We start from the raw sequence: 27,234 nt of genomic DNA, 5'->3' as shown, positions 1-27,234 counted from the left end.
GTTATAAACTGTGTTCTAGCCTCTGGCTCTAAAATCTTCCCCCAAAGCGCTCCCTTGAAATGTGCTTTCCCTGAAGGCTACAAATTAAAAAAAAAAAAAAAAAAAAAAAAGTCAGACCAGTGTCACAATCTCATTTGAAAACCTGTCTGTTAAGATCGCCTTTGCCAAGAACTCATTCTTGAAACAAAATGGGGCGTATTCTCTATGAAGAAACAAAATCTCTTTGAAGATTAGATTCAGGACAAAATATCTTCCAGAAAGTTGAGACGTTGTCAAGGCCCTGTTAGCATTCGTCTAAAGTAGCTACTTTCTTCAACACGGAGAGTTTCGTGTCCTGGCCTCAGAAATTTCTGGCGTAGAAAACAGGATGCAGAGGCCATCGCCTCTTCTCTGCTGATTTTATTTTACTTTTTACTGCACTTTCAGAACAAGATCATCCTGGACCCCATGACATTCAGCGAGGCCCGGTTCCGGCCGTCCCTGGAGGAGCGTCTGGAGAGCATCATCAGTGGCGCGGCGCTCATGGCCGACTCCTCGTGCACCCGGGATGACAGGCGTGAGCGCATCGTGGCCGAGTGCAACGCCGTGCGCCAGGCGCTGCAGGACCTGCTCAGCGAATACATGAACAACGTAAGTCCCGGGCTCCCGGCCCGCGCCTTCCGCTGGGGGTTCTGGTGCGCCATCTGGTGGCTACATGGAGAGCCTACACAGCGTGGAAAGAGGCCAGGTGATCCCCTGAGCCTAGTGAAACCCAAGAGTTACTTTGGAGAGTCAGGTCTTGATGTGGTCTCAGAGTGCATTGGTAGATTGGAAGAGATTGGTGAAAGAGGTTTCATAGGAAAACTCTGGCTTTTTGCTTGGGTGATTTCTGGGTCATTTTAGTGGCTGGCCTTTGATTTTGGTAAGATTTCAGTTGGCAAAAGTAGACGGTGGATGGAAATAACTAAGGGGATCCTGAAGGCCTCTTTACACAGAGAGCTTTGGAAGCCAAGGTTGGCTATAGAGGATGCCGATCCTCATCCCTAAAAGGCATTAAGAAGTGGGATAGGTTTTCAAATGTTTGTACAGAGTTGGTTCAGTTGGAAAGTTCTACTGCAGTGCAACTTGGGGTAAGCTTATTGATTCGCTGTGCATTTAGAAATTCTTTTGGGGAAGGAGTCTCCAGGTTTTCACATAGGTGCTATTACTAGCTAGTGATATGGCAGCAGAGACCAGAGCTGTTTATGCTAAAGGTATAGCATGTGCTACTTCTTGCGTACTTGAAAACTAGATGAAATCTATATTCTTTGTTTTGAAAGACACTGAATTATGCTTATATTGATTTGCTACATTCACTCATCAGAGGTGATGTTGTTGATGCCCATTGCTTGCAACCATGAATGAGCAAGAACGCCTCTTGTACTGGACTCCTGGGTTTGAGAGAAGTCAGCATAAAGTGGGAAATTGTAGTGAGGTCTTGATATTATATGTTAAAGGAAGGCCCTATAGTTGTCAGATGGGGAATGGGGACATTGAAAAATCTATTAGTTTCCGAAGTTCACCGTGGGTACTGTTGGAACACCCTCAGGCAAGGCTGAGACAGAGCAATGAACTATGTCCTTCCCTCCAGCCTGATTCTTCTTATTGCTCTCATCCCTATCTACCATGTAGGCTCCCTGGGGTCAAGCCAGGAGTCAGTATTGCCAGACACTGAGCTGTTCTTGCAGGACCCTTTGGAGAACTTTGATGTAGAAAACAAAAAGTTGCAGCAGGCCCTACTGAAAGCCCCAATCTGTTTCCTTCCATACACCTTCAGATGCTCTGATTTTGGAAGACTTGCCCAATTTCAGCACACAAAGAATAAGGTGTGGACATCTCCCGTGGTACCCAGCTGGCTTATGAGGACTTCTCTCTCCCTAGGACCTGGAGGGCCAACACTTTCTATGATCTTGGTCTGTAGGTTCTGTGCAAGGTCAATCTAGAGATGTTGATGGCCAGTGGCTCCCATCCTGTGTTCATCTTTTGAATGAGGGATTTAACAAAAAGGAAGGCTTATAAAATCTGGGCTTCTGTTTGTTTTTAACAGAATGGCAACAGGCTAATGATTTGTATGTGGAATTTGGTTTTATGTGAAGGCAGGATGGTATTTCTAGCAATGAAAAATTACTGCCAAAAAAGGAAGCAGAAACGGCAGAGATCAGAGTGATGGTTAAGATCTGAATATAAATAAATCAGAAAAAGAAGTATGTTCCTGTGTTCCTTTAATCACAGAATGTGATTAAAGAAGACTTGCTGGAGATGGGACAGACACGTAATTTTCAGTTTGTTATCTAGAATCCTGTCAAGTGAAAGTTTTTTCTTCCAGTATGAGCTCGTGCAGATCAGCAGAGCTGATGGATTTTTTTGTGTTTTATTGACTCCAGGTGCTTGTTTTTTTTCTGTTCACAACCTTGTGTGGCAGCAATGTTTTGGATTTTTATTGAAAACTTGGCTTCTGCTTTGATATGGTTACAGATAATACATAGGTGGGCATAGCACTTATGTTTTAAAGTGTGCAAATTCTATTCACTTTGAACCACCACGATCAAAGGCTGAAATAAAACACCTCCTATTGACTTTTCTATAAAGTGTATAAAATTTATTTGGACTTCACACTTCTCTTATGATTTCAAGGTAGAATTGGATGCAGCTAGACCAGCTCCATAAGCTCTGTCTAGTGCATTCATTTCTACTGCCACAGGTCCAATTTATATTTTGATATAGCATGTATTAACGTAAAAAGCACTATACATCTCTATGCCTGGGCTGAAAAGCCTATTGTAGTTAATGGCAACCAATAACTTAGTCAATTGTGACTCGGCTGTTATAAGAAATTTATTTTTTAATTCTGTAAGCTCTGGAAATAGAGGTATTATCAATTTATCACCCTGCAGATTTTCATTTTAATGTGCTAGGCAGTAGCATTAGGATAAAGAAGTCATTAGATTGAGAGGAAGAGATTTAAAAAATGGCATAACTGACACTTCTGGATTCTAAAATCCCTCTGATCTGTTCCTGATGAAGACTCAACTTCGAATGCTCACTTGTCGGTGAAGCTGTTCTAAAAATCACACACACACATGCCAAGTGGTGTGGAATGGAGGAGGATGGACACTAGGGGAAAAAAGCTATATACCAAATGATTAGGAGAAAGTTGTCTGCAAGGGACCTGAGCCATGTTTTAGCCTCATGAATACACTGCTGTCAGTAAGGCAGCAGTTGTTAGATATTTCCACAAAAGTATATTCAAGTTGATCAATTTGAGTGTGATTGGAAGATGTAACAAGATCCTGCTCATAAAAGAAACTGTTTCTGAGTGAACAGATGCATGTGGCCAAATTTATGATCACAGCGTGTGGCAGTGCTAGAAAAGACTGTTGGAATGGTTTTAAGAAGACCTTGGTGGCCTTAATTTTTTTTTAATCAAGTTTACAGTGTAACCCAGAGTAGATTCTTAAAAATAACCCCCCTTTAAATAGCGCGTCATTATTGTAGAGGTGGAGACTAATGGGTAGAGGGAGACCTCTCCACAAAGATGTGTGACCGTTGGATCTGTGCCTTCAGGGTGATTGTTGGAGTATTATGCTCAGTGCTGTAAATAAATACAAAGAATAATGAAAATGTAAACTTGTATCTGGGGCTTATAATTTTATACAGATTTTTCTCTGTGACAGTAAAACTCCTTTTTCATCCAAAGACCCCCCCCCTTAAAAGTGGCACCATGATAGGAACCATGGTATTTTTTTGAGAAGAATTTTGTTATGGATTTGAATTTACAATATTGTATTCATTTAATGGACATGTATTGTGTGTCTGGCTACTTGTGCCCAATACTGTTTTAGGATTCTGGGAAGAGAAAAGGGAAAAAAAGGAGACACAATTCTCTGCTTTCATGGAGCTGGGACTATGAAAGACAAATTGGGGAGAGCCAAATGGTCAATCAATCCATCAGTCAATACCTTGAGCAAGACTTGTCTCAGATGGCAAGTGAAACAGGGAAATATAAAACCCAAGGGGTAGTAGCATGGGGTGCAGGTGTAAGTAAGGATGATCAGGGGAGTTCCCACTGTGGTGCAGTGGGATCAGAGGTGTCTTGGGAGTGCTGGGATGCAGGTTCAATCCCCAGCCGGGTGCAGCAGGTTAAGGATCCGGCATTGGCGCAGCTGCGACTTAGGTCACAACTACGTCTTGGATCTGATCCCTGGCCCAGGAACTTCATATGCCTCGGAGCAGCCATAAAAGGAAAAATAAAAGAAGACCCAGGAAAGGGCTCATGGAGAAGATGACACTGGGTTAAAGATCTTCAGGCGAGGAGGGAGCTGAGAGAACTGGAGGGGGAAGGAGCTGCAAGGTTAAGCGCGTTGGCGTCGAGAAGGTGCCTGGGCTCTGGAGGAACCTTCTTGGGGAGGCTCGTGTTGCAAAGGAGTGAGGGGACTGCAGAGATGGGGTCCACAAGGGGACACGGTGTCCGACTAAGCAGAGTCTTGTGCCTCGTTATTCAGAATTTGACTTGTGCTTTAATGGAACTGGAGACCATTGGAGAGTGTTGAGTTGAAAACGCCATAGCTTAGGTGTTGAGGATAGATCATAGGAGTTCAAGAGGTAAAAAAGCAGGAGACTAGATGAGGAACCCCCCAAATAATTCATGAAAGATTGGTGGCTTGTGCCAAGTGGTAGAAGTGGCATAAAGCGCTCAATTTCTATTTGTGACCATCAAATGGACACTGGGTTGTGTGCCTGACAGCTGCAGTCATGTCGGCCATCCTAGGGTGTATCTTCAGCTTTAATATCTTCATTTGCTTTTGGTTGCACAGAAAATTCTGATTTACTCAGATGTAGTAACACTTTGTAAACAGCTCCGTTTGCAATGCCTGGATACTCTGCTAGACAGATTACATTTGAAAAGGGAGTTAAGTAGAAAAATATTGTTTCAAAGTTACATCACTGCAATACCCCAGTATGCTTCACATTCTTATAAATATAAAAAACTGAAAAGATATAATTTTTATTCTAAGTATTAAAAGTAAAGGTTGAACAATACGGAGATGTGTTAAACCATTACTTCCTAGTACCCAGCGCACTCTTAGGCGTTAGCGAGGCTTTGTGATGAGCAGTTATCGAACAGATATGCCTGGACCTTGTGTTCTGTGGTGCTGTCTTACTTCTTGGTTCAGTTTCACAGACGAAAACACTCTGGGTTGTTTTTTAATGACTAATGCACAACCACAATTTTCTTAATTGCACAATTAAAGACAAGTTTGCACCATGATGGCAGAGAATCAGGTGACATAAAGGGATGACTTTCCCGTCTCAGCTCTGTTAAGATGTGGCAGGTTACTTTATAACTGTATTTTTATGAATAATTCAAATTATATATTTTTATGAAATATTTGACTCTTTTTTCAACTCTCCTGCTGCACTTCAGTGAATCCCTGGGGACAGTTGGTAAACCACTGATGCAATGCACGTGTTAAAAGCCCAGGAGGACAAGTTGATGTGGGAACATACGTACATATTTACAAGTGCCTGAAGGGTCATTGTCATAACTTTTGCGATAGGTCAATTTAATGGAAAGAGAGTTCCTGTTGGATTCTGTTTGTGAGAGGTCGAGGTTGGAAATGAGATCTCTGGCCCAAACTCCACCAAGCTTTCAACATACACTAGGAGAGGAACATGTGGCATGATAGCCAGGGCCTGGGGCGCTCTGAAAATAGTAGGCTTTACACTGCTTTTTTTTTTTTTTTTTTCACGTTGCAAAAGAAATATATGTTCATTGTAAAGGATAAAACACAAAGAATGAAAGGAAATCAGTTTAGAAACTCACCCCCTAAGGATAATCGTTGTTGATAATCTTTTAAAATAATTCTATACATTAAAATTTTTATCGTGTGTAAATTTTTACTATTGCTTTGGTACGTTGCAGAGTGCACCAACTCTAAGAGTTCCTATGACTGTCCTGGGACTTCTGATACATACCATTGCCATGAAATTCTCTTTTATTTTTCCATTATTGATTATCTTGTATGTCTTTCCAATGCTCTTTAACCTCATATGAGTGATACATTTATACACATACAGAGACACACATACATTGTACCTTGAGTTTTAAACATTGGACTCTTTGTAAATGGTGATTTGCAATCTATTTTCTTGACTTAATATATTGTGACTATGTTACCAGATCAATAAACCTTCTCAAACCGTATGTTTACCGGCTGCATAGCATTTTATTAAATAAATACGCAATCATTCATGTAGAAGCAATTCATCCTGAGAGTATTTTTACAGAAGAGTCTTGGAAAAGATAAAGAGGCAAGGCTTCTGGTGCTGAAAGGAGGGAGGAGTGATGTAGATTCTAAAGGCTGACCGAGAAGCAGAGCGAGAAGGCAAGGAGAACACAGTGTCATGGTTTTTGTGCTCCCTGAAAACTTTGTGCAGTGAACATTTTCTAAGACAATTTAAATGCCTCCAAGGCTCCATTTAAAATTATCTTAGGTATTGTTTTCTGTACTTGATTGGTTTTCTGTATAAATGTGATTTTCATATCAGAATCTCTATAAGGTGGCTCTATGTAGGACAGCGGAGAGGGGCTCGGAAGTGGACAGGCAGACAAGTTCAAGGAGTTGAAGTTGACCCAGATCCCAGAGGGGGACAATGAAAGCTTCTGAAGGCCGTGTCAACTGAAAGATAACTTTGTCATAGAAATTGCTGGAATGTCAGATTCCTCCCGAATGGGGAGGTAGAAGAAAGACTGAGTAGTTGTTATCATGGAAGAATGAGGCTATTGATTAACTATAAAATTTGTTTCCAGTATAAACTAGGCCTTCTCATTTCTCTTCTTTCTGTAATCATGTAAAGAAAGGGGTGAAATTCAAAAAAGCCACTTTGGCCAATTATAAGTTTCTCTACTAAAAGATTTGGCGTAAAATAAAGCAGAAAATAATGTTTAAAGATGCTTATGGGCCATATATGACCTGGTGTTGCCCATACCTCCCCATATTGGCTCTCTATTTTTAGGGGAAATTAAGAGTTACCTTAATGGGATGGTAGTTTTCATGTAGGGGAAAGAATCCTGATATCCCAAGTTTTGTGCCTTTGATGAGATCTCCTTTGCCTTTTCCTTATTTGAAATCTTTCTTCTCTCCCTTCTTTCTATTCTCTGCCTTCCGATATGTTCAGTGCCCACATCTCTATTAATTCTGAACTTTAAATTCACCTGTACTGTTATGCTTTTCATGTAAAACCTTTGCTGCCATGAGGAGACAGTTTCCAAATTCGTTTCTTTCCTGCTCAAACAGTGAGTACAATCTGTTCCCCAATTCTTTCTCTGACATCTAAAACTGTCCTTTGAAGGAGTTCCCTGGTGGCCTAGCCAGTTAAGGGTCTGGTGGTGTCCATGCTGCGGCTCTGGTTACTGCTGTGATAACGGATTTGATCCTTGGCTCAGGAACTTCCACATGCCACGGATGTGGCCAAAAAACCCCAAACTGTCCTTTGAAGCTACTCTTCCACCAACATGTGGTTGGGCTGGGCATCCTTTGGACAGTGCCCAGGGCTTCCGTCCTTGAATTATGGAGCTTGTAGTCTCATTTGCCTGTTTTTCCAGAAAGTGTTCAGAGTGACCCTAGAGGTCTCCTGAGACTAATGCAATCTCAAATCTTCCTCCTGTTTTGTTATTGTATCCCTTTGCTGCGGTGGGATCTCAGAAAGCCAAGGGAGTGTTGTGGAGGGACGTGCTGGGTGGCACTCAGTCAGGCACGGGGGGCAGGGCACGGTCCAGCCATGCGGATGGGACATAGTCCTTGGAGGGAAGAATGCAGATGAGAGTACACGAGATGTCGCACCAGAATCAAGTATCCTACAGATCATGAGAATGTCCTGAGAGGCTTCAGGAGGAGATTCAGACTGGCAGGCGGTGGGCTGACACTAGGGTAACCTGGGCTTACTTCTATGGTGGTTGTGGAGCACAGGTGTAGGTAACAGACCTCTCCCAGGGGAGACAGGGCAGGTCTCCTTGGTCTTAAAGGACCCAACATTTGGGACAGTTATCCTGGTGGGGGATTTAGGCCCTTTGAAAAGTGCAACATTTTATACGTGGGTTTGTTATTACTTATCAGCTCATGATGTACAATTAAATAAGATCCCAGGACAGATGGGTCTAACTAGATTTGTTTCTCTTGGATCATGAAAGTCAATTCTCTGTGTAATCTCACATACCATCCCCTTAGCCAGGAAAAGTTCTTCCAACATGAAACCCTCCCTTGTCCCCCACTGTGATAGTTTAGCAGAATTAAAAGCAGGGAGCCTTACCATCAAAATGAGGCCCCAGTCTTAGTTCTGTAATGAATTAAGTCTAAGCGGTGAGGGGGTCATAACAACTTCAGGGCTGCCTAGTAACTTCTCTGTGGAGCAAGAGCAGTTCTGAGCAATCAGTGACTCCCCTCCTTGCTCCCCCTCTTCCAGCCTTCTCTTTTCTTCTTTCTCTCTTTCTTCCTGCTAATGCCTGTGTGCCTGGTAGAATTTCTTAAAATTCTTTTCAATGCATGGATGAACTCACAAGAATATCAGGGAGTTAGAGGTGAGAAATGACAAGAAAACAATAAACTAGAGATGGGTCTGCAGATTCTTCCTAGTCTAGACTTGGGTTTTCAACAGAACAGTTTATAAAGAACAGGAGACAAAGTCTGTGACCAGCTGGATGGCCAGGCAGATTCAGACCTCAGTGTAATGCCTGGATTCTCAGATGGTGACACTGAGGGCAAAAGAAAATAAAACTTCCATGCAGAGAGAAGCAATGGAAATACATGCTGTCTTGGCTTTTTAAAAGCAGAAAAAAAGAGCCTCTCCTCTGCCCCTAAGAATTTCTAACCATGATCTCACAGTCACTGAGTTTTGGGGTCAGACTCTATATTCTAGGGTGACCTAAAGTCTATTCAAGCTTTCATTTTAACACATTCTAGATGGTGGGTTGCCAGGTCTCTGGCAGAAGCAAGTCAATCCTCTCTAGAGGAATACGCTTTAAAGTCTGGCCTCAAAGAATTCCCACAAGTTACAAGGAACAGCAATTAACATTTCAGAATCACTGAAAACAAAATGAAACAAGTCACTATGATTGACAGTTGGCAACAAAAACCAATTATAGATCAGAACTACAAGGGCTAAAGATTTGCAATTATTAGACACAGGTTATCAGTTATCCTTCAGGAAATTCAAGGGAGCATTGTAAATGCAATGATGGAACCAAGAGAATTGACTGGGAAGGCAGGACTGGGGGTTGTGTGGTGGAGGAACACGGGTTTACCTGACAGGCTGGGACACGAGCTTCCTTTTTGCTACCAGCCTGGGATTATGAAGAAAGAGGGATCATTGAAAGTGTCCAGAGTGGTATTGCTGGTGAATTCTGGAGCAGGAGCTGGTCATCTCTTGTCTCAACCCCTTGTGTAGTTATCAGTCCCATTATCCATGATGGATTTCTATAAGGCACTCTTCTTATGATAGAAAGAACAGAAAATCAACACTGGAACAGAAGATGTCATCAAAATCTACTCTAACAGCAAACCTAAGTCCCATGCTTAGCATTCTAACTGGCTTCTCTCCTTATCAAACACCCCCCTTCACTGAGTCCTTGAGAGTTGGTTTTGAATTGTATAAAGTCAGTCAATATGATGAAGAAGAATAAGGAACACCATGAGACAGGAAGGGGCTGTCTGGGACTCAGTCAATGAGGGGAGATTGTTGACATAGTTGACTGCCAAGTCATCAGCTTTGGCCATCCTAGTTAAGAAAGCCTGGACAGCACAATCCATCAATTGATCTTCCTGGGAAAGCCTTTTGGGTATTTCAAGGAAGACCTCACAGAACTGTCAGGGAGATCAGCAGCCTGTACACCACCACCAAACCCCTGAGCCTGGATTAACTTTCCTTTGTGTTTCCAAAGGACAGTTGTCTTTAAAGAAATCGAAGGACCTCCAAAACTAAACTCCCAAAGCCCTCCTAAAGCTGCCTTGAGCCCATCCTGAAAAGCTGCCCTTGATTCATTAAGGGAATTGTTACACTCTGAGAACTATGTGTTGTCTCACTGGTGATGACACCTCCCTATGCTTCAGACAGGCTCTTTGCTGCTTCGGCCCCTGACTTTACACTTCCCATCCCTCTAGAATGTTCTTTCTCAAACTTTGTACAGATGGCCCTTCTTTCAAGCTTCTCTTTGATTACCTTATCCTTTGTCACCTCAATATGTTAATTCTTATTGTAGCACCTGCCAACCTCCCAAAATCCGAGCATCTCTTTGGTTGTATTGTTATTGTCTGTTTTGCCACTGGAATGTAAGCTCCCATGAGAAGGCTATTGTCTTATTCACCATCCCCAGGATCTAGAGAATCTAGCCTGGAAAAGTAAATAAATACTTCTGGAATGAATAAATGAATTCCCTCTTCTCCCCCTCTTCTCCAAATAACCATAAGCATATTTATCATCATCATCATCAGAAGGAAAAGAGTAATAAGAGGAAAAAGAATAAGAAGGAGTGGGGAGGGACAGAGGAGGGGAAGCAGTGGCATTACCAACATCACCCCTATATTTTGAGTCTTATCCATGGCATATGGAAGTTCCCAGGCCAGGGATCCAATCCCAGCCACGGCCATGACCTACACCACAGCTGTGGCAATGCTAGATCCTAAATCCACTGCACCAGGCCAGGGACTGAACCTGTGCCTCCACAGCAACCCAAGCCACTTCAGTTGGATTCTTAACCCACTGTGCCACAGTGGGAACTCCTTTTTTGAGTCTTTTGTATCCCGTTTTGGAACAAAATGACTCACATGTTTTCTCTGCTTGACTACCTGGATACAACTATAAGATTAGCTAAGTTTAACTCTTCTTGGCTTCTTCATGACTCACTTTGAGGTGCTCAGAAATTTCTCTATAGTTAACACGGTATTTAAAGCCTACATCCAGTCTTTCTAGAAAGGTCTAAAATGATCCTAGTTAACTGTTACTAGAAACAAAAGTGATACGAAGCATGCCACTTGCTTTTCAGTTCAAAGACTTCCACAAAGCAGCTCACTCAGTTCTGCCACTTTAAGTGCATTCTCCAAACATGACTTGTTTAGGCTCATGAATTCTTGGGATGTATGTGAGTGGCTGGGAGGAGCTGGACCAGTTTTGACTCTGCAGAATTCTCAGGATGGACTAGGAACTATGGAATTTTCTTAACTCATCACTGCCTAAAGGGCACAAAAAGTTTGCATATGTAGCTCAGAGATAAATCAACAGAAGAAAATCATCATAATTCTGCCATTGAAAATTAGACACTCTGTCTCCGAAGGCCCAGCCTACAGAATCAGTTTCCTACACAGGGGCTAGATAATCTCTACATTTAGCAAGTACCCCAGGTGATTTCTAGCAGCAGGCAAGTTAGGGAACCCCTGATGTAATAAGTTAGTGGACTAAGTCAAGTGTCGATTTAATACAGAATGGGTTTCAAATGTGTTTGCTTTTTGTGAATGCGGATAAATACTTTTGTAAGAAAGCAGCAAGCGAGGTATCTCCTGGGAAGTCTTACAGAGCTGTGTATTACTCAGCCTGGACATTCAGGACTCCAGAGGAGACCTGTAAGCCTGGATAGCTAACCTTTGAATTTCTTAGAAATAGGCGAGACTGAGCCAGGCTCTGACCCATGAGCTCTTCATCGAAGGGTAGCTGTTTTCTTTTTTCAAAGCACACCTCCTTTAAATACACCCCTTCCTACACACCCACTTCCCCATTTGTAAAAAGATAATTTATCATCCTTGGAAGGACTCTGCTCTCAGTAAGTGCCAGAACTAAAATATGCAGTCTCACAGATTCTTCAAAATCCTCTTGAACAACAGCTTAATTGCTGACCTCAGTTTCTACTAACACTGTAGGTTGGGCTGCAGCTGACACATTTATGGCATCATCCTGGAGCCTCGCCTTAGCAGTTCAGGCGTTGAATTTGGCTTTTGCGCTGGGCCCTTTTGATGACGATTCTAGGTACTGTTTCCATGAGCAAGCCACATTTTGCCTGACTGCCCTAGGGATTCTTCTTTTTTTTTTTATTAAAAAAAATTTTTTTAATTGTTATTTCCCCAATACAATTTTTTTTCTACTGTACAGCATGGTGACCCAGTTACACACACACGTACACATTCTGTTTTCTAACATTATCAGGCTCCATCATAAGTAACTAGACATAGTTCCCAGTGCTACAGAGCAGGATCTCATTGCTAATCCATTCCAAAGGCAATAGTTTGCATCTGTTAACCTCAAGCTCCACAACCACCCCACTCCCTCCCCCTCCCCCTTGGCAACCACAAGTCTATTCTGCAAGTCCATGATTTTCTTTTCTGTGGAAAGGTTCATTTGTGCCATATATTAGATTCCAGATAGAAGTGATATCGTATGGTATTTGTCTTTCTCTTTCTGACCTACTTCACTCAGTATGAGAGTCTCTAGTTCCATCCATGTTGCTGCAAATGATATTATTTTGTTCTTTTTTATGACTGAGTAGTATTCCATTGTGTATACATACTACCTCTTCCTAATCCAATCATCTGTTCATGGATATTTGGATTGGGATTCTTAAATCTTTCTCCATATCAGAAGTTCCCGTCATGGCTCAGCTGAAACAAATCTGACTAGCATCCTTAAGGACACAGGTTCGATCCCTGGCCTTACTCAGTGGGTTAAGGATCTGGCATTGCCTGAGTTGTGGTGTAGGCTGCAGACCTGGCTCGCATCTGGTGTTGCTGTGGCTGTGGTGTAAGCCAGCAGCTACAGCTCCAATTCAAACCCTAGCCTGGGAACCTCCATATGCCATGGGCATGGCCCCAAAAAGACCAAAAAAAAAATAATAATAATCTTTTTCCATTATCAGAACCCCATAGGTAGATTTTGAAAAATGCTCATTCTAGGTCCCTGCTGGTTCTAAAACTGCAGAATGTCCAGGGATAGAGCTTGAGACTGTATTTTAGCAAGTTTCCCAAGGCATCCTCATGCTTCCAGCCCTGTACCTGCCTCGGACTAGGCCAGCATGGCAGAATCAGTGAATTTAATGTCATCAGATTCAGAGACAGGTACCCTGTCTTTCCTTTTCCTTGGTTTTTTCTAACATTGTTTTCAAAGTGGTAGTTATTCTTACTTATCTTCATCCTTCATACTCCAGTCATTCCCCCCGCCCCATGGAATCAGTGCACACCTTTGCAAGCATTTGCATTTCCTTCCTCTTTTCCCTCTAAAGTGCCTTAAGAACACAACATTGGCATGCTGTGTGAATTTCATCTCAAGAGAAAGAAGACAAAAACATCAGCCTTTTTATTATTCAGTCTGCGTACTTGGAGGTTAGGGGGAATCAGTTAAGTGTCCTGCATTCTGGTGGCTGATTTCACACTTTTGATCCCTGCAAAATAGACACACAAATCCTTGGGGAAAGGTATTTTTTTTTTCTCTATATTCATGAGACATTTACAAATGAAAAATTCTCTAAACTATCTAATCATAGATATTGGATCTTTTCTCACCATTGGCCTAGTTTTATGCTTGTCATCTTCTCTGTTTGCTCCTCTTCCCTCCTCTATTAGTTTTTCTTTCACCATTTGTAAAACGTGTAAAACCACATCTTTCCTTTTTTTTTTTTTTTTTTTTTTTTTTTGGTTTTCCTTGGATTTCTCAAAGGATCAACATCCCTTTTCCTAAAGCCCCTGTTTTCTGATTTCAGGCCTTTCATTTGAAAATGAGCAACAAGACATCTGCAAAAAATCAAATCGTTAAGGACATTTTCAAGGTTAAGTACATAGATCTTGACTGAAAAACTTGAGCGGTGTGAGTTATATTTTCTTTGGGGCAAAATTAAGACTATAGCTCGGGAGGGAGGCACCATTTCAGAGAGATCTGAAAAACCACTCCAAAGAGGTATGGGGGAAGGTCACCATATATGTGATTTTGGTGAAAGAGCGAGGTGCTTGCAACCAGGAGCACCTTTTATAGAAGTTTGCTGCTAGTCTCATGAAGATTACTACTCGTCACAAGGAACAGATGTTACCAGGAAGGATTTTCGTGTTTTTATAGATATGAAGAAATGCAAGAAATGGGCACATAAAATCTTCCAAAAATATCTAACTATCTGAAGACTTGTTCTGCCCGTTTTCCCACAGCGCAGAGCACCTCACTCCTGATCTCCACGCTGAACTCTTTCAGAGGGTGTTGCAGTTGCAGCGCTTATAATTGAACTCACAGAGGCAGGTGGCAAGTGCCAGTTTCTAGTTTTTGGCAAATCAAAGTTGGCATTCCGGTCTTCTGGTTTCTCTATTGCCACTCTTTGATTCTTTTCATTACTTCACGTTTTATATTTTAGTGGACATGGACATGATATTGGACTTTTGATAATCTTCTTTGCTCCATGTTAAACCCTCTACCAGGTGTTAATTCATCTTTTCCCTAACATTCCTTTTGATTTCTCAGAGTTAATTGGATGGTAGACTCTAAACAGATCTTCCTTTTCTGAGCATCTATAGATCATACCAGAACCCTGTCAGAAAACAGACAACAGCAGCTTATGTGACAGCCACCAGAATTCTTCATAGAGGGGCAAAAGGGAGCCTTCGTTGGCAGGAGTAGGGTGTTAAGGGAACAGACAATTGAATCTGATTTTTTTTTTAACAGTCCAGCTTCTTCTGGCTTCAGTCTCTAGGTAGAGGCTGTGGACCTTGTAGCAGTAGAGACCATAAGTGTAGGAGACAGTATTGGCATGTCAATTTGCTCATAATTGCTCAGGTACTCAGTGTGGTGTCTCTACTCTCAATTAGTTATGTCTGTCCTAAGACCCTCCTTTGATGTTTTCTTCTGAATATAAACTTCTAGTTGCCTACAGTATGGATTAGGAGAGAGGATCTAAGAACCCTATTGCTTTTTAAATGGAGTTTCAAGCTATCATCCCTTGCATTTAACCTCACCATTTTCCTTCCTTTCCTCCAAAAGAAGCTGATCCTCAAATACCTGTGTCTTCGAGGGTTCTGCAGCATGAACTGAGTCATCCTGAGCTTTCCCCATTGCTGGCTTGTAATTCAGCTCTCACAGATCTGCTAAAGGACTTAGCACACTTCCCTCTAACTTCCAATTGCAGAATATTGCCGCCGCTCTTTTCTCCTGTTGATTTATCCTTTTGGATGATTGATGCCTTTAAAAGAAAATTGCTTTATGGTCATTGCAATGGGCTTTCAGAAAAGAGCAGTGGTAAATATGTCTGTTACATCTGCCATCTTCAGCCATACCTTACTTCTATATTAAGGAAGGTTACAGGTTCCTTCCACGCCTGGGTCCAGAGTCCCTGTTGTTTTGCACCTTAACTTGACCGAGGAGATGGATGGAGCTAAGATGGTCAAAGCACATTTTCAAAGTGAGCTGTGAGTTTTGGATAAGTAGAGGTGAGGCATAACGTTTGAAATAAAGCTTAGGGGAATCTATTTGATCTAGACACTCTGTTGTATTTCAATGTCATATTATTCTTAACAAAAGCATGATAAATATTGGTTCCAATTTGGCCCTTGAAGAAACTGTGGTTGTGAATAGCTATGTTTGTTGTTTATGTAGGATGATTATAGAAACAGGGTGTTTATCACATGATGATGAAGAATTATTCTGAATCTTTCATTGCTTTTATGTCTGCTTGATTCCTCTTAATTATTGACTGATAGCAGTTGCACAATGATCAATAGCATTGTCATTAAAGGAGATTAAGAACTGTGCCCAATCTCTTGAGGTAGAACATGATGGAAGATAGTATGAGAGAAAGAATGTATATGTGTATATATATGTATGACTGGGTCATTTTGCTGTACAGCAGAAATTGACACAACTCTGTAAATCAACTATTCTCTAATTTTAGAAGACCAATGTTAGTATCGCAGCCATTTTATGAATTGATTGATTTCAATTGTTTCTTCCAAAATATTGAGTTGACAGTTTTATTCATCGAAATGTCTTTGAAAATGGTGTAGTCTCATAATTCTTTTGTTTTCTAAAACTTAAGTCAATTAAGTTTATCTTCTGTATTATTAGCTTTTTCCCTTGTGACGTTATTTTATATGTGACTCTGGCACAGACGTTTTCATATCCTTAAAATTTTATTGGGCATATGGATTACTGATTTGGTTTATAAAGTCACCTTGATATTTTGATCAATTCATATTGTTATATGAAATCTATATCCAGCTGCCAAAGATAGTGGTAAGAGAAAGAACCATGGGATATTTGACACTCCAGTCACTGGAGAAGTTCCTGTGGTGTATCCCCAACATTTTGTAATTATTAGCATGGCACTTGATTAAATTTCCCCTGCAAAATAAATATATCCACCCAATGATTCTCACTAAACCAGAGATTATTGCTTAGCAAATCATATGCAGTTTGCCACGTGTCTAAATCTCTAAAGAGTAAGAAAAACCAAAAAAGCCTTAGTTGGCTTCTTGGTTTGGAGCCTGTGTTTCCTGGAGCCCTAGATGGTTCAGACTCCCTAGTAGTGGGTATGACAGGAATAAGGGTGACTTAGTTTCCTCCACTGTACCTGCCTCCATGCCTCCTTCCCCCTGAGAAGCCCTGATACTAAGCAAATTCAATATTTGGCTTTCATAGAACATTTAATTTAGAAAAAAAAAAAAAAACAGATCTCATTGGGAAGACAGATTGTTAAAATATTGATGTGCTTTATTTAAATTCCTAAGACTTTTGTCTGAAGCAACCAGATAATTGACAGGACAGTTAATTGTAAGGCATGAATTATTTAGGTATTTGACTAATCTGTGATTCTTTGCATGATCCGAAGATGATGATAGAAGAGACAAGCCCAGCTCTTTGCAGATAGGCAGACGTGTTCCGAAATATCTAGGCGACTACGGATTCTGAGCTTGTCATCACATTCCAGCTATTAGTTTATACTATCACTATTAAGTTTACCCAAACAAGTTGAGAATGGGGTGTGCCCCCTCTCTCTCTTGGCCCTGATTTTCTCAGTAGCCTCTGGTCAGATCTGCCACTCCAGGAAGCTTCCTTCATTACTGGCCACAGACACTGTATCATGCCCTTGAAGTCAGGAATAGCACTCAAATTACAAGACCTGATCCTAAGACTCTTGGCACTCATCATTTTCATCATTTCCTCTAGAGACTGTCATGATGTTTGGTTATTAGAATAGCACAAATATAATATCTACAGCAGAAGTAAGTTAGAATGTTCTAAAACATCGGCATAAAACACTCTATTTATTTTCATTATAGTGTATCATTTTCTTCCATAATAGCTACAGATAAATTGGAAGCTGATTCCTACACTGTGATGATAAATGAATTATACCAATTCAGTTTAGCAGAACTAATGCTTACTCACTTGTTGGGTAAATCAATCTATTCCTTTTTTAACACATGAAGGAAAAGATAATTAATAAACATGAGGATACTGTTTTAAATTTATGTAATGCTATTACAGTCACAGAAAATATTTGCTATAGGGCTACATACTTCTTGCCAGTGTAGCCCTATAGCAAATTTTATTTCTTGAAAAAGAAAATTTAGATTGAGCATCTAAAACAGGAAAAAATTATTAAGAACTATGGAGTATCTTAGTTTTGAAGAGTTATTCTAGGATACAGGAGTATAGAGTCATGAGCAGTAGAACTAGTGACTATTTTTGGAGCACTTCAGTGTTGTGAAGTTATTAAATTCGTTCCAAAGAATAAGAAAAAATGGAATGCCAGATAGAAATGGGTAGATATGGATCAGGTTTCAAGAGAGACGGTGGGGTTGGGGTGACTGAATTGTTCATGGAGGAGGTAACACTTGAACTGTTTGGAAGGTATGCAGGATCAAGAGAAGTCAAAGATAGAGCAGGTACTCTAAGTGTGAAGAAGAATATCACATAAGGTACGCTATACAAATGTGTATGGTACGCCCTGAGTGTGGTGAGCAGACCAGCTTGATTAGATAAGATGACTTTCAATAGAGAAAAAAAGGTTTGCACAGAAAGGTTGAGGTTAGATTACAGAGGACTAGAATTCCAGATGAACACAGGCATCCTTTATTTGGGTAGGAAATTGCTTATGGAAGGTTTGCATGGTTAGGTTTGATTTTATTGTACGAGTAATATCACGTAACCAATGCAATTCCTGGCAACTACCTCCTCCAGTGCAGAGTGGCTTCAGAGAGTGTACACTGGAGGGTGGAGGCATGGAGACATGTTAATGGACTAATAGGAAATCCAGAACAAAAATGGGAGAAGGACTAGCAAGGACCTTGATGGCTATTTGTTTTGGAAGATAAGAAGGGGGAGGAAGTCAAAAATACTGCTTTTATGTTCTCATGAGACAGACTATTAATTATATGTTGGACTAATCTGTCTCTAAGTTGAGGATGATCAAATTCACTGACAATATCATTTATCCTTCCAACAGAAGAACTTAACGATACTTAGAAGTCTGCTACCCACATGTTGGTATTGATTATATGATGTTACAAGGTAAATATTTGTCTTTATTTACTCTGTATTGTATTCACACAGTAGATCATTAGTGTCTTAGATTTAACACTCACAGCTGCCAAATTTCATGGCATGGAGCATGTTGTGGGTTTGGATCTCACATTCCAGGGTCTGTTTGCAGGACAGGCCTCTTGGCCAATGATTGACCTTCTGGGCCGGCCTAGAAAACTACCCAGTATCTGCCTCTCACCTGGTCATTCTTGGCACAATTGAAAACATTATTTTTCTGGTTTTAAAAAAAAGTGGCCTTAAAAGAATATACTTATGTTTGCCTTGAGTTTATTGAATATGAAGGGGTCATTTAACTTTTTCAAATATACTTTAACTTTATGTCTAAAATTGTGATTAGAGTATTAGAGAAGGATTGTGTGTCGGGGGCGAGGGTGTGGATTTCACCAAGGCCTCAGGACACACCCCTTAAGAAACTCAAGGATCTCCTCTAAGGGTGATCTGCTACCAGAGCCCTCCTTTAGATAGTTCTCTGCCCCTTGACAGTTATTTCATTGCCATGCAGATGGCTGAGTTAGAGCGAAGTGTTATTTCTGTTAGTCACAGTGTTAAGACATTTATTTGACACCCATTATGAACAGATCACTCTTCTAGATACCAGGAGGAGTACAAGGTTGACCAGAAGAGTCACGGTGTATAAGAAAATACTACCTTGTAATGTCCAAAAATCTACTACTCTATTCACTATCTCTGGTTTCAAAATGCTACCTTTGGAACACTGGGGTTATTCATGACGTGATGGGAAATAAAGTATTGTGTTGATTAAGATGCATCTGATTCAGCTGAAATTTGATACATTATTATCCATGAAAGGGACTGTTACCTCCCTCAGGAAAACTGATGTATCTACCCAAATTTCCAATCAGCCTGAGGCCAGTTTCATTTAGCAGAGATGAATGAGTTGATAGAGCAGCTTCATGTATATTCAGATTTACTTGATAGGGTCAGCCTCTCTTAGTGTGATCGGAAATTTCCCTGGGAAATGCACTTTTCCCCCTGAAACATTATCAGATGATACAGTCCAACTAGTGCTGAAAAAAACATGGCTGTAGTTACCACATCCCTCACCTAGGGGTATGTATTATCTCTTTCATTATAATAATAGAAAAAATTGTAGAAACACATTGTTAGAAGGATGACTTGTGAGTTACAAAAATGAAAAATCTGTGATTGCTACAACCCTTCATGGATTTTCTAAATATGGACCATCTCTGGGTAACTTCATTGCTTCCTTTTGACAGGGAAAGATGCTAAGCATTGGGGGTTCTAGCAAAACCTTTGACGCATTGTTAACGTCTTTCTAAGTAGCTCTCCAGGCCTTTTGGTGGATTCTGAACTGATGGAATCAATGAATCCAAAAGTGGCTAGTAAATTGATTCCAGGGGAAGATTTATGGCAGTAATCTTCCAAAAGTAATCAGATGGTGGAGACTCAAAACAGTGAGACTGGAGGATACTTTGATTAGGAAAAACAGAGGGAGGACAGCTGTCTTCGAATATGTGAAGAATCATTATGCAAAAGCAAGAGGGACTTACCTACATGAGTCCAAAAAATATGTATTAGATAACAAAGAAATATTCAGGCCTAGTCTAAGACAAAGCTTTTTAGTAGCCAGAGCTTGTGGACCAATTCTGTATCAGAAGCACATCCAATTGAGCTGTGCCTTGCCCTAGAACACGTGACTGACCATTTAGCAGGGATGCAGGAACAAGAGATTCAGACATGAGTCTGACCTTCAACATTTCTTCCAACCCTGAAGTTATCACTTGTGTAATTTTGTAGAAATGGTTCTTTGAGGCTTAGGTTGGTCCTACCATCATCAAGACAAAGTACCTGTCCCTCGAATGCCACTTTTCTATTTTTTCTTAGACATAAGACTAGTTTGAAAAAATGGGAGGGAACTTTGGGCTCTGAAGTGAGCAGAATGGAAATGATATTCAGCTCCACATTCCTTTTTCATCAGTCCCTGGCAGAAAAATGCTGCTGCTTCTCTAGTGTCTTGCTGTATTAGGGACTTAGGTAGAAGGAACTTGGCTAAGATTTAGCAAAGGTGAGGGTCATTCCCTTTTGCCATAAGACATACAAGGGATGCTAGCCCCATCCTCCGTCACAAGGGAAGAGTCTGGCTTAGCCTTTGCTGACACGCACTTGGGTTCTCCTAGATTTGCATTTGTTCCTGGAAACAGGAAAGACTGCTAGGTGTGAGTGTATCTGGTGAAACATGCACCTTTTGTAAAACAGGGATTTCATTATTGAGAAAGCCTCATACTTGGACATCTACCTTGGATCACAGTGGTGTACTTTGAGTTTGGCCACCACTGCAGACTTCTTGAGGCCAGATGCCATTTGATTGTCAATTAGTGAAAATGATCCTGGGCCAGTTTTCTCCAAAGGCTGCACTGGCAATTATATTTTCTGAGGGTGCCACCAGGAAAGTCAATTCTATCTCTGAAGAACCTCTATCATGTTGTCTAGGGAGGTCCATTCTAGTATGATTCTTCTTACGTATCACATTAATTAGTATTTCATTAAAAATGTATGAAGTAAGTCCCTCCTGAAGGTAGGACTAGACAGGTCTTTGGAACACCCCTGGCCTGCCTGTAAAGAATCCCCTAGCAGGAGTTTCTGCTGTGGCACAATGGGATCTGCAGCATCTCTAGAGCACTGGGACGCAGTTTTGATCCCTGGCCGGGCCCAGTGGGTTAAGGATCTGGCATTATAGCAGCTGCAGCTTAGGTTGCAGCTGCAGCTTGGGAGTGATCCCTGGCCTGGGAACTCCATATGCCCTGGGGAGGCCAAACAAACAAAAACCCAAAGACTTTCACAGCAGTAAACATCATTTAACAATGTAAAACAAATTCTTAGCTCATGCTTTGTTAGACTTGGAATTTGCCTTGTTCTTCAACATTCATGTGGTTTGACTTGTAAACCACAAAAATAATATACGATTTTTTTTTTCATATCTGGTGGTTTTGTTTTTGTTTTTTTAGGGCTGCATTTGCAGCATATGGAGGGATCAAATCAAAACAATAGCCTCTGGCTTACGCCACAGCCACAGCAACATTAGATCCCAGTAATGTCTGTGACATACACCACAGTTCATGGCAACACTGGATCCTTCGCCCACTGAGTGAGGCGAGGGATCAAACCTGCATCCTCATGGATGCTCATCAGATTCGTTTCTGCTGAGCCATGATGGGACCTCCTGTATCTGGTGATTTTGATCACATATTTTTTAATTGTGAAACTGAGTGCATAGTTTCAATATTGTGTACAATGCAATCCTTACAGTATAGACAGATATAAGCAATAAGAAATCTATAATAGGGATGGAAAAAGAGCTTTATTTGAGTCAAACTGAGGACGACTGTAGCTTAGGAGAGAGTCTCTCAGATAACTCTGATGCACTTTTCCAAAGAAGCATAGTTTTCAACACAATTTTATCTCTTGTCAGAACAAAGAGCATCAAACAAGTCAGGGACATATTCCTTCAAGGTTTCAAAAAAAAAAAAAACAAAAAAACAAAAAAAAAAACCCTTCTATTTGCCAGCTAGACCTGTAGGTGCCCATCCTTGGGAAATGGAGACAAAACTTGGGAGTATGAGTGAGACCTTCCAGAGTGCTCTCATCGATCATCTCATCAACTGCAGGTTTTGTCAAAACAATATAAACTGTGGGTAACTTCCCTTATAGGCTTCCAAAAAGTCATTTACACGGTATTTAACATATGGAATTCTTTGGCGTAATTTACTTGCGTTTTTCTCTTAAAGACATTTTTTCAGTTAAACAAGGGATAGAGCAAGGGGGTTCTAGGGTAGGTCGTGCTGGGTCTCTAAGGACTGAGGATAGTGTCAGACAAGGGGTATTGAAGAATTTCAACCCGAAAGGAGGTTGGTCTGGGTGAGTGATAATGTTAGGAACATCTGAAAAGGCAGTGATAGATAGAATGAGGGCCTGTCCTAGTAGCTATGTTTTGTGACAACCTTTCTGAAGAATTTTCCTTCCATCCTGAACATTGGGGCAAAGGTATAGCTAGACATAATAACTTTAAATTTTGATAAGGAGGGAAACATTTGATAAACTAGTTCAATTGAACTAGTAGGTTGGATCTTATAGGTGTGAACCAGATTCTTGGGTCACTGTTGTTGTTGTCTTCTTTAGTTGTTTTAAGGTGGGTTAGAGGTTAGCAGTCCTCTCTATAGACCTTTTTTAAGTGAGAAATATAAATTTAAGAGTCAATTACCTTCAGTGTCACTGTGCAGGAGGCTGCATAAGAATACCTGATGAGGGTCCTTCCATATAGGTTGGAGAAAGAGTCCTTCAAGTGAGGTTTTTTTGTTTGTTTGTTTTTTTTTTCAATATTCATAACCTCCTGGATGCAGGTAATGGGAATCTAATCTTCATCCAAAGATAGATTGCCATTATCAGCTCCAGAAATAGCTTAGAATACCCTTTAAACATTTAAATTAAACTTTACAGTAATGTGGCATAGCAACAAAGAGGCATCTTGGGTATAGGTAGTAAATATAAAACTTCAGTATATATAAAACCTCAATATCCATAAAGATATATTACTGAAATTTATCTTTTTTCTCTAAATGATCTTCATTTTTATGAAGTATTGTCAAATTAAGATTAATTTATTTGTAAAATAGGTCTGGTTTCAATAAATCTGGCTTGATGGCTTATAATATATATAATTGATTATATAGGCTCTTTTAAATTTGATGTTGCTGGGACTTTTCATAAGGAATCTCAAACTGAACTTTTGAAAAGCCCCTCAAGGCCAGGAAACTTATATAGAGGATCTGCCATTCAATTCCACCTGCAGTACCTACCCATCTAGGTGGGTTCTTCTCTTCTCAAGATCTAAAGTGTCTTGAGGTTCTTGCACTTGCCAGAAAATGGCCTTCCTTATTCATCTGGAAGGGTTTCTGGGAACCTGAGTTTCCAAATTCTGGCGGGACCAGGTAGAGAGAAAAGATAAATGCTTCAATTCTGCTTTTCAAGGTATAATTTACTAAATTGCTCTAAGTCATAATTGGCTTAAGGGGAAGAGTTCCTTTATATCTGGAAAACAAAGATTAAATGCCATTCGTATTTCAAACCAAAGTCCTAAACTTTACTATCATCTTTATCAGTTTATTCAATCCCCACATAATTAACTCTTGTTCTGCTTGAGTCTCTTAGTTCTGTTGACCTTGCCTAATGATTGAGGGTGATAGTGACAGTGATAATTTCAGGAAGTTTCTAAGGTTTTTGTTAAGGCTCATAGGATTTGCCCAGTAAAATGGGTGTCTGATCACTGAAGAGTGTGGAATGTATACACTGAAGAGTGTGGAAACACATTTTCTACCAGATTTTTTGTTTTATTTTGTCTTTTTGGCCATGTGGAAGTTCCTGGGCCAGGAATGGAACCCATGCCCCATGCCACAGCAGTGACCTGAGTTGCTGCAGTGACAATGCCAGATCCTTCACCCACTGTGTCACAAGGGAACTCCTCTATCCATTTTTTGTTTGTTTGTTTGTTTGTTTTGTCATTGAGAGGGCATCAGCCTCATAGCAAGGGAAGGCTTCAAGCCACCAAACCAAAAAATGGGGCTTTCCAGGAATCAAGAGCCAAGTAGCCCTCTTGGGTTTTCTATATCTCTGACTGTTTAATTTACAGCTATGGTTTACCCATCTTCATTTCTCTGATTAAGGAATCTGCAAAGACATCAGGATGGCAAAACTCTGACAATGAGGGGTTAATTTTTGAAGTAGTAGGATGGACTTTATGTACAAGTGTCATACTCTTTACAGATTCTCTTGTTGCCTCTGCATGAAAGTCAGCTAGTGCATTTCTCTAAAACATGGGTTAAGTCCCTTTAGTGTGAGCCCCAATTTCGATAACAGATAACATTGTATGTCAAGACATATAAGATTTCCAGGAATTTCACATAATTTCTGAAAAACTTCGTATTTATATAGACATAACATAAAGATGGCTTAAAGTTACCTTTTCGTTGATAAGGCTTCCCATATAATTTCACATACCAAAGAAACCTCATTAGTTTAATATCTCTCTTGAGATGCTTCAGGACAAAAATCACTTTCTTTTCCCTTAACAAAATGCATTTCCATTTTTTATATGTTCTTTTTTTAAATGCATACCTTATTTTACTTGCATATTGAAATGGTTTCCTTATTATTTCTAGTAACTTTAATTATATACAAATATGTATCTTATAATTGTTAAGTACAGTAATATTTAAGTATACATTATAATTTTTAACGCTTAAAAAGTTTTCATCTCTAGCCAAAACCAAGAAGCAAGCACTTGTTAACTGTTTGTCACACCAGCATTTCCTAATGGGCAAATTTATGAACATATTCCATAACCTCTAGAAACATATTTTCTTATAGTATAATTTTTCCTTCAATGTGGTACAAGATGTGTGTCCAATAAACCCAAACATTTTTCATTTTTCTCTAATAAGAACACAAAGTATTTAAACTTAGACTTCTTTACCAATTAATGTTTCATTATTTTATCTTAATTGGAAATGATCTGGATATTCAGTGAATTCCCATCATTTAATTTTAGCAAAAAAAGTTTCAAGCTACCAAAAGTCCAGAAAAACTATTTTAAAGTATGTAGAGCATAAATTCTTAGAGAGTTCGCTTAAAAACTTTTGTCCCATTTATTTCATTTCTTAGGAAAATATCATCATACCAAGTTAATTTTCTTGTGGCCAACTTTTATAACAGAGATATTGACAAGAGGTTATTGACTTGTAGTAAACCTAAGTCAAATAAAAGTATTGTACTTTGTGTTGATGATTCTAAAGACAAGTCTGTATTAATCAAACCAACAACTTAAACTTGTTTTCATACATTTAAGTTTAATGCTAGATCACACGATCTTTTAAAAATTTCAGTTAGCTTTTTGTTATATTTAGACATATTTTACTCGTAAGTGCTTACTTTTAAGTCAATTAAATAGAGCTTTTTTGTGAATTAATTTTGATAATATCATCCAGAAGTAGAAACATACCATATTTACAACAAACACACAGACATAACTCCAGATAGACATAAGCAGAGATTTTAGTTTTCCTGCTTGAATTTTATTTTGTTTTATTTATTTATTTTTTTTCCTGCTTGAATTTTAAAAGCTCTCTTTTCTCTTTTTTTTTTTTTTTCTTTCAGTTTTACAGTCTACTAATTGAGCCAAGGCTGTAGTCTCAGGCAGTGAGTAGTGTTTGCATTTCAAGGACAGGATAATAGTTGTAACTTCAAATTTTCTCCTAGGAGCCCTTTTGTTCTCTAAGGGTCCAGAATTTTGAAAAGATGTTTTTATTAAGCCAAATTTCTCTGATTGAATATGCAGGGGGAAAAAAAACCAATTTGGGAATGTCAAAATAACTCTGTCCTGGCCATTTTAGGGTCAGATAAGTACTTGCGGTATTGGCTTTGTATCTATTGTACACAAAGCCAGCCGAAGTTCTAGTAGGTGGCTGCCTGTCTGGGAGCCTGTAGGCTTTAGAAGCCCAGTTTCTTACGTGTAGTTTTATTTTATTATGAAGTGCAAATCTTTCCAGTTTGAGGCTCTTTGAAAAAAAGGTCAACCAACCCAGTTCAATCCAAAATACCTCCTAGGCCTCCCTGCCTAGAAAGTCCCTCTAGATTCCTTGCCTAGAAAGAAGTTCCTCGAGATCCTCTGCCTGGAAAATTCCCTCTAGGTCTCTTTTATCTAGGAAATGTACGAGTACCCCCTTAAGGCCCCACATCTTAAGATAATACCCCAGATAAAAGTCATGGACTGTCACTTAATACAAGGAGATCCAAATATCAGGAGAAACAAAAAACTCACCGAGGCTCCTAAAGCTGCTGTGAAGCCAGGGTGGGGTAGGAGACGGGGCTTAAGGAGCCATACTTCCTACTGAGCGCTGGTCCAAACTAGTCTCCAGGTGACCTCAGGTAGGCTTTTCTGATATCCTGCCAGCTATGCCACCAAGCAGGGTCAATACAAACAGTCTATAATATAAATAGAAAAGAATGTTTTTTTTTTTTAGTCAAACTGAGGGACTATAGCACAGGAGACAGCCTCCTCTCAGATAACTTTGAGGAACTGCTTCAGAGAAGCATAGTTTTGCACAGGTTTATGTCTTCTCAGAACAAAGAACATCAGACAAGTCAAGGATATATTCAAGGTTAAAAAACAAAAAAACGCCAATTTACAACCCCACCAACAGTGTACTAAGGTTCCTTTTTCTCCAAACCCTCTCCAGCACTTACGGTTTGTAGACTTTTTGATGATGGCCATTCTGGCTGGTATAAGGTGGTACCTCAGAGTGGTTTTGATTTGCATTTCTCTAATCATGAGTGATGTTGAACATCTCGTCATGTGTTTTTTGGCCATCTGTGTGTCTTCTTTGGAGATTTGTCTGTTTAGATCTTCTGCCCATTTTTTTGATGGTGTTGTTTGTTTGTTCGGTATTGAGCGGTAGGTGTTTATAAATTTTGGAGGTGAATCCCTTGTGAGTTGATTCATTTGAAAAGCCTTGATGGTGTGGTTGTTTTACCTCCTCCACTTGGTGTTCTCCTTCCAGTTTGTAGATACCACCTAACACTTTGTTTTTAACATAGACATCACTTCTGATCAGTGAACCCTTTTTTTAA

General features: G+C 40.0%; 1 protein-coding gene across 5 annotated transcripts in view; it reads left to right on the top strand.

Annotated features, from left to right (window-relative positions):
* The window catches only part of CTNNA2 (catenin alpha 2), a 1,212,918-nt gene that overhangs the window by 439,030 nt on the left and 746,654 nt on the right, over positions 1–27,234 (top strand). For all 5 annotated transcript variants that reach the window (XM_021088202.1, XM_021088201.1, XM_021088200.1 and 2 more), the window contains one exon: positions 427–630. In XM_021088202.1, coding sequence (XP_020943861.1) covers positions 427–630 — 204 coding nt within the window. The remainder of the gene's footprint in view (positions 1–426; positions 631–27,234) is intronic.

The sequence above is a fragment of the Sus scrofa genome, chromosome 3 (genome assembly GCF_000003025.6).
Source record: "Sus scrofa isolate TJ Tabasco breed Duroc chromosome 3, Sscrofa11.1, whole genome shotgun sequence".
NCBI classification, from domain to species: domain Eukaryota; kingdom Metazoa; phylum Chordata; class Mammalia; order Artiodactyla; family Suidae; genus Sus; species Sus scrofa.
This window is presented reverse-complemented; position numbering and strand designations above follow the sequence as displayed.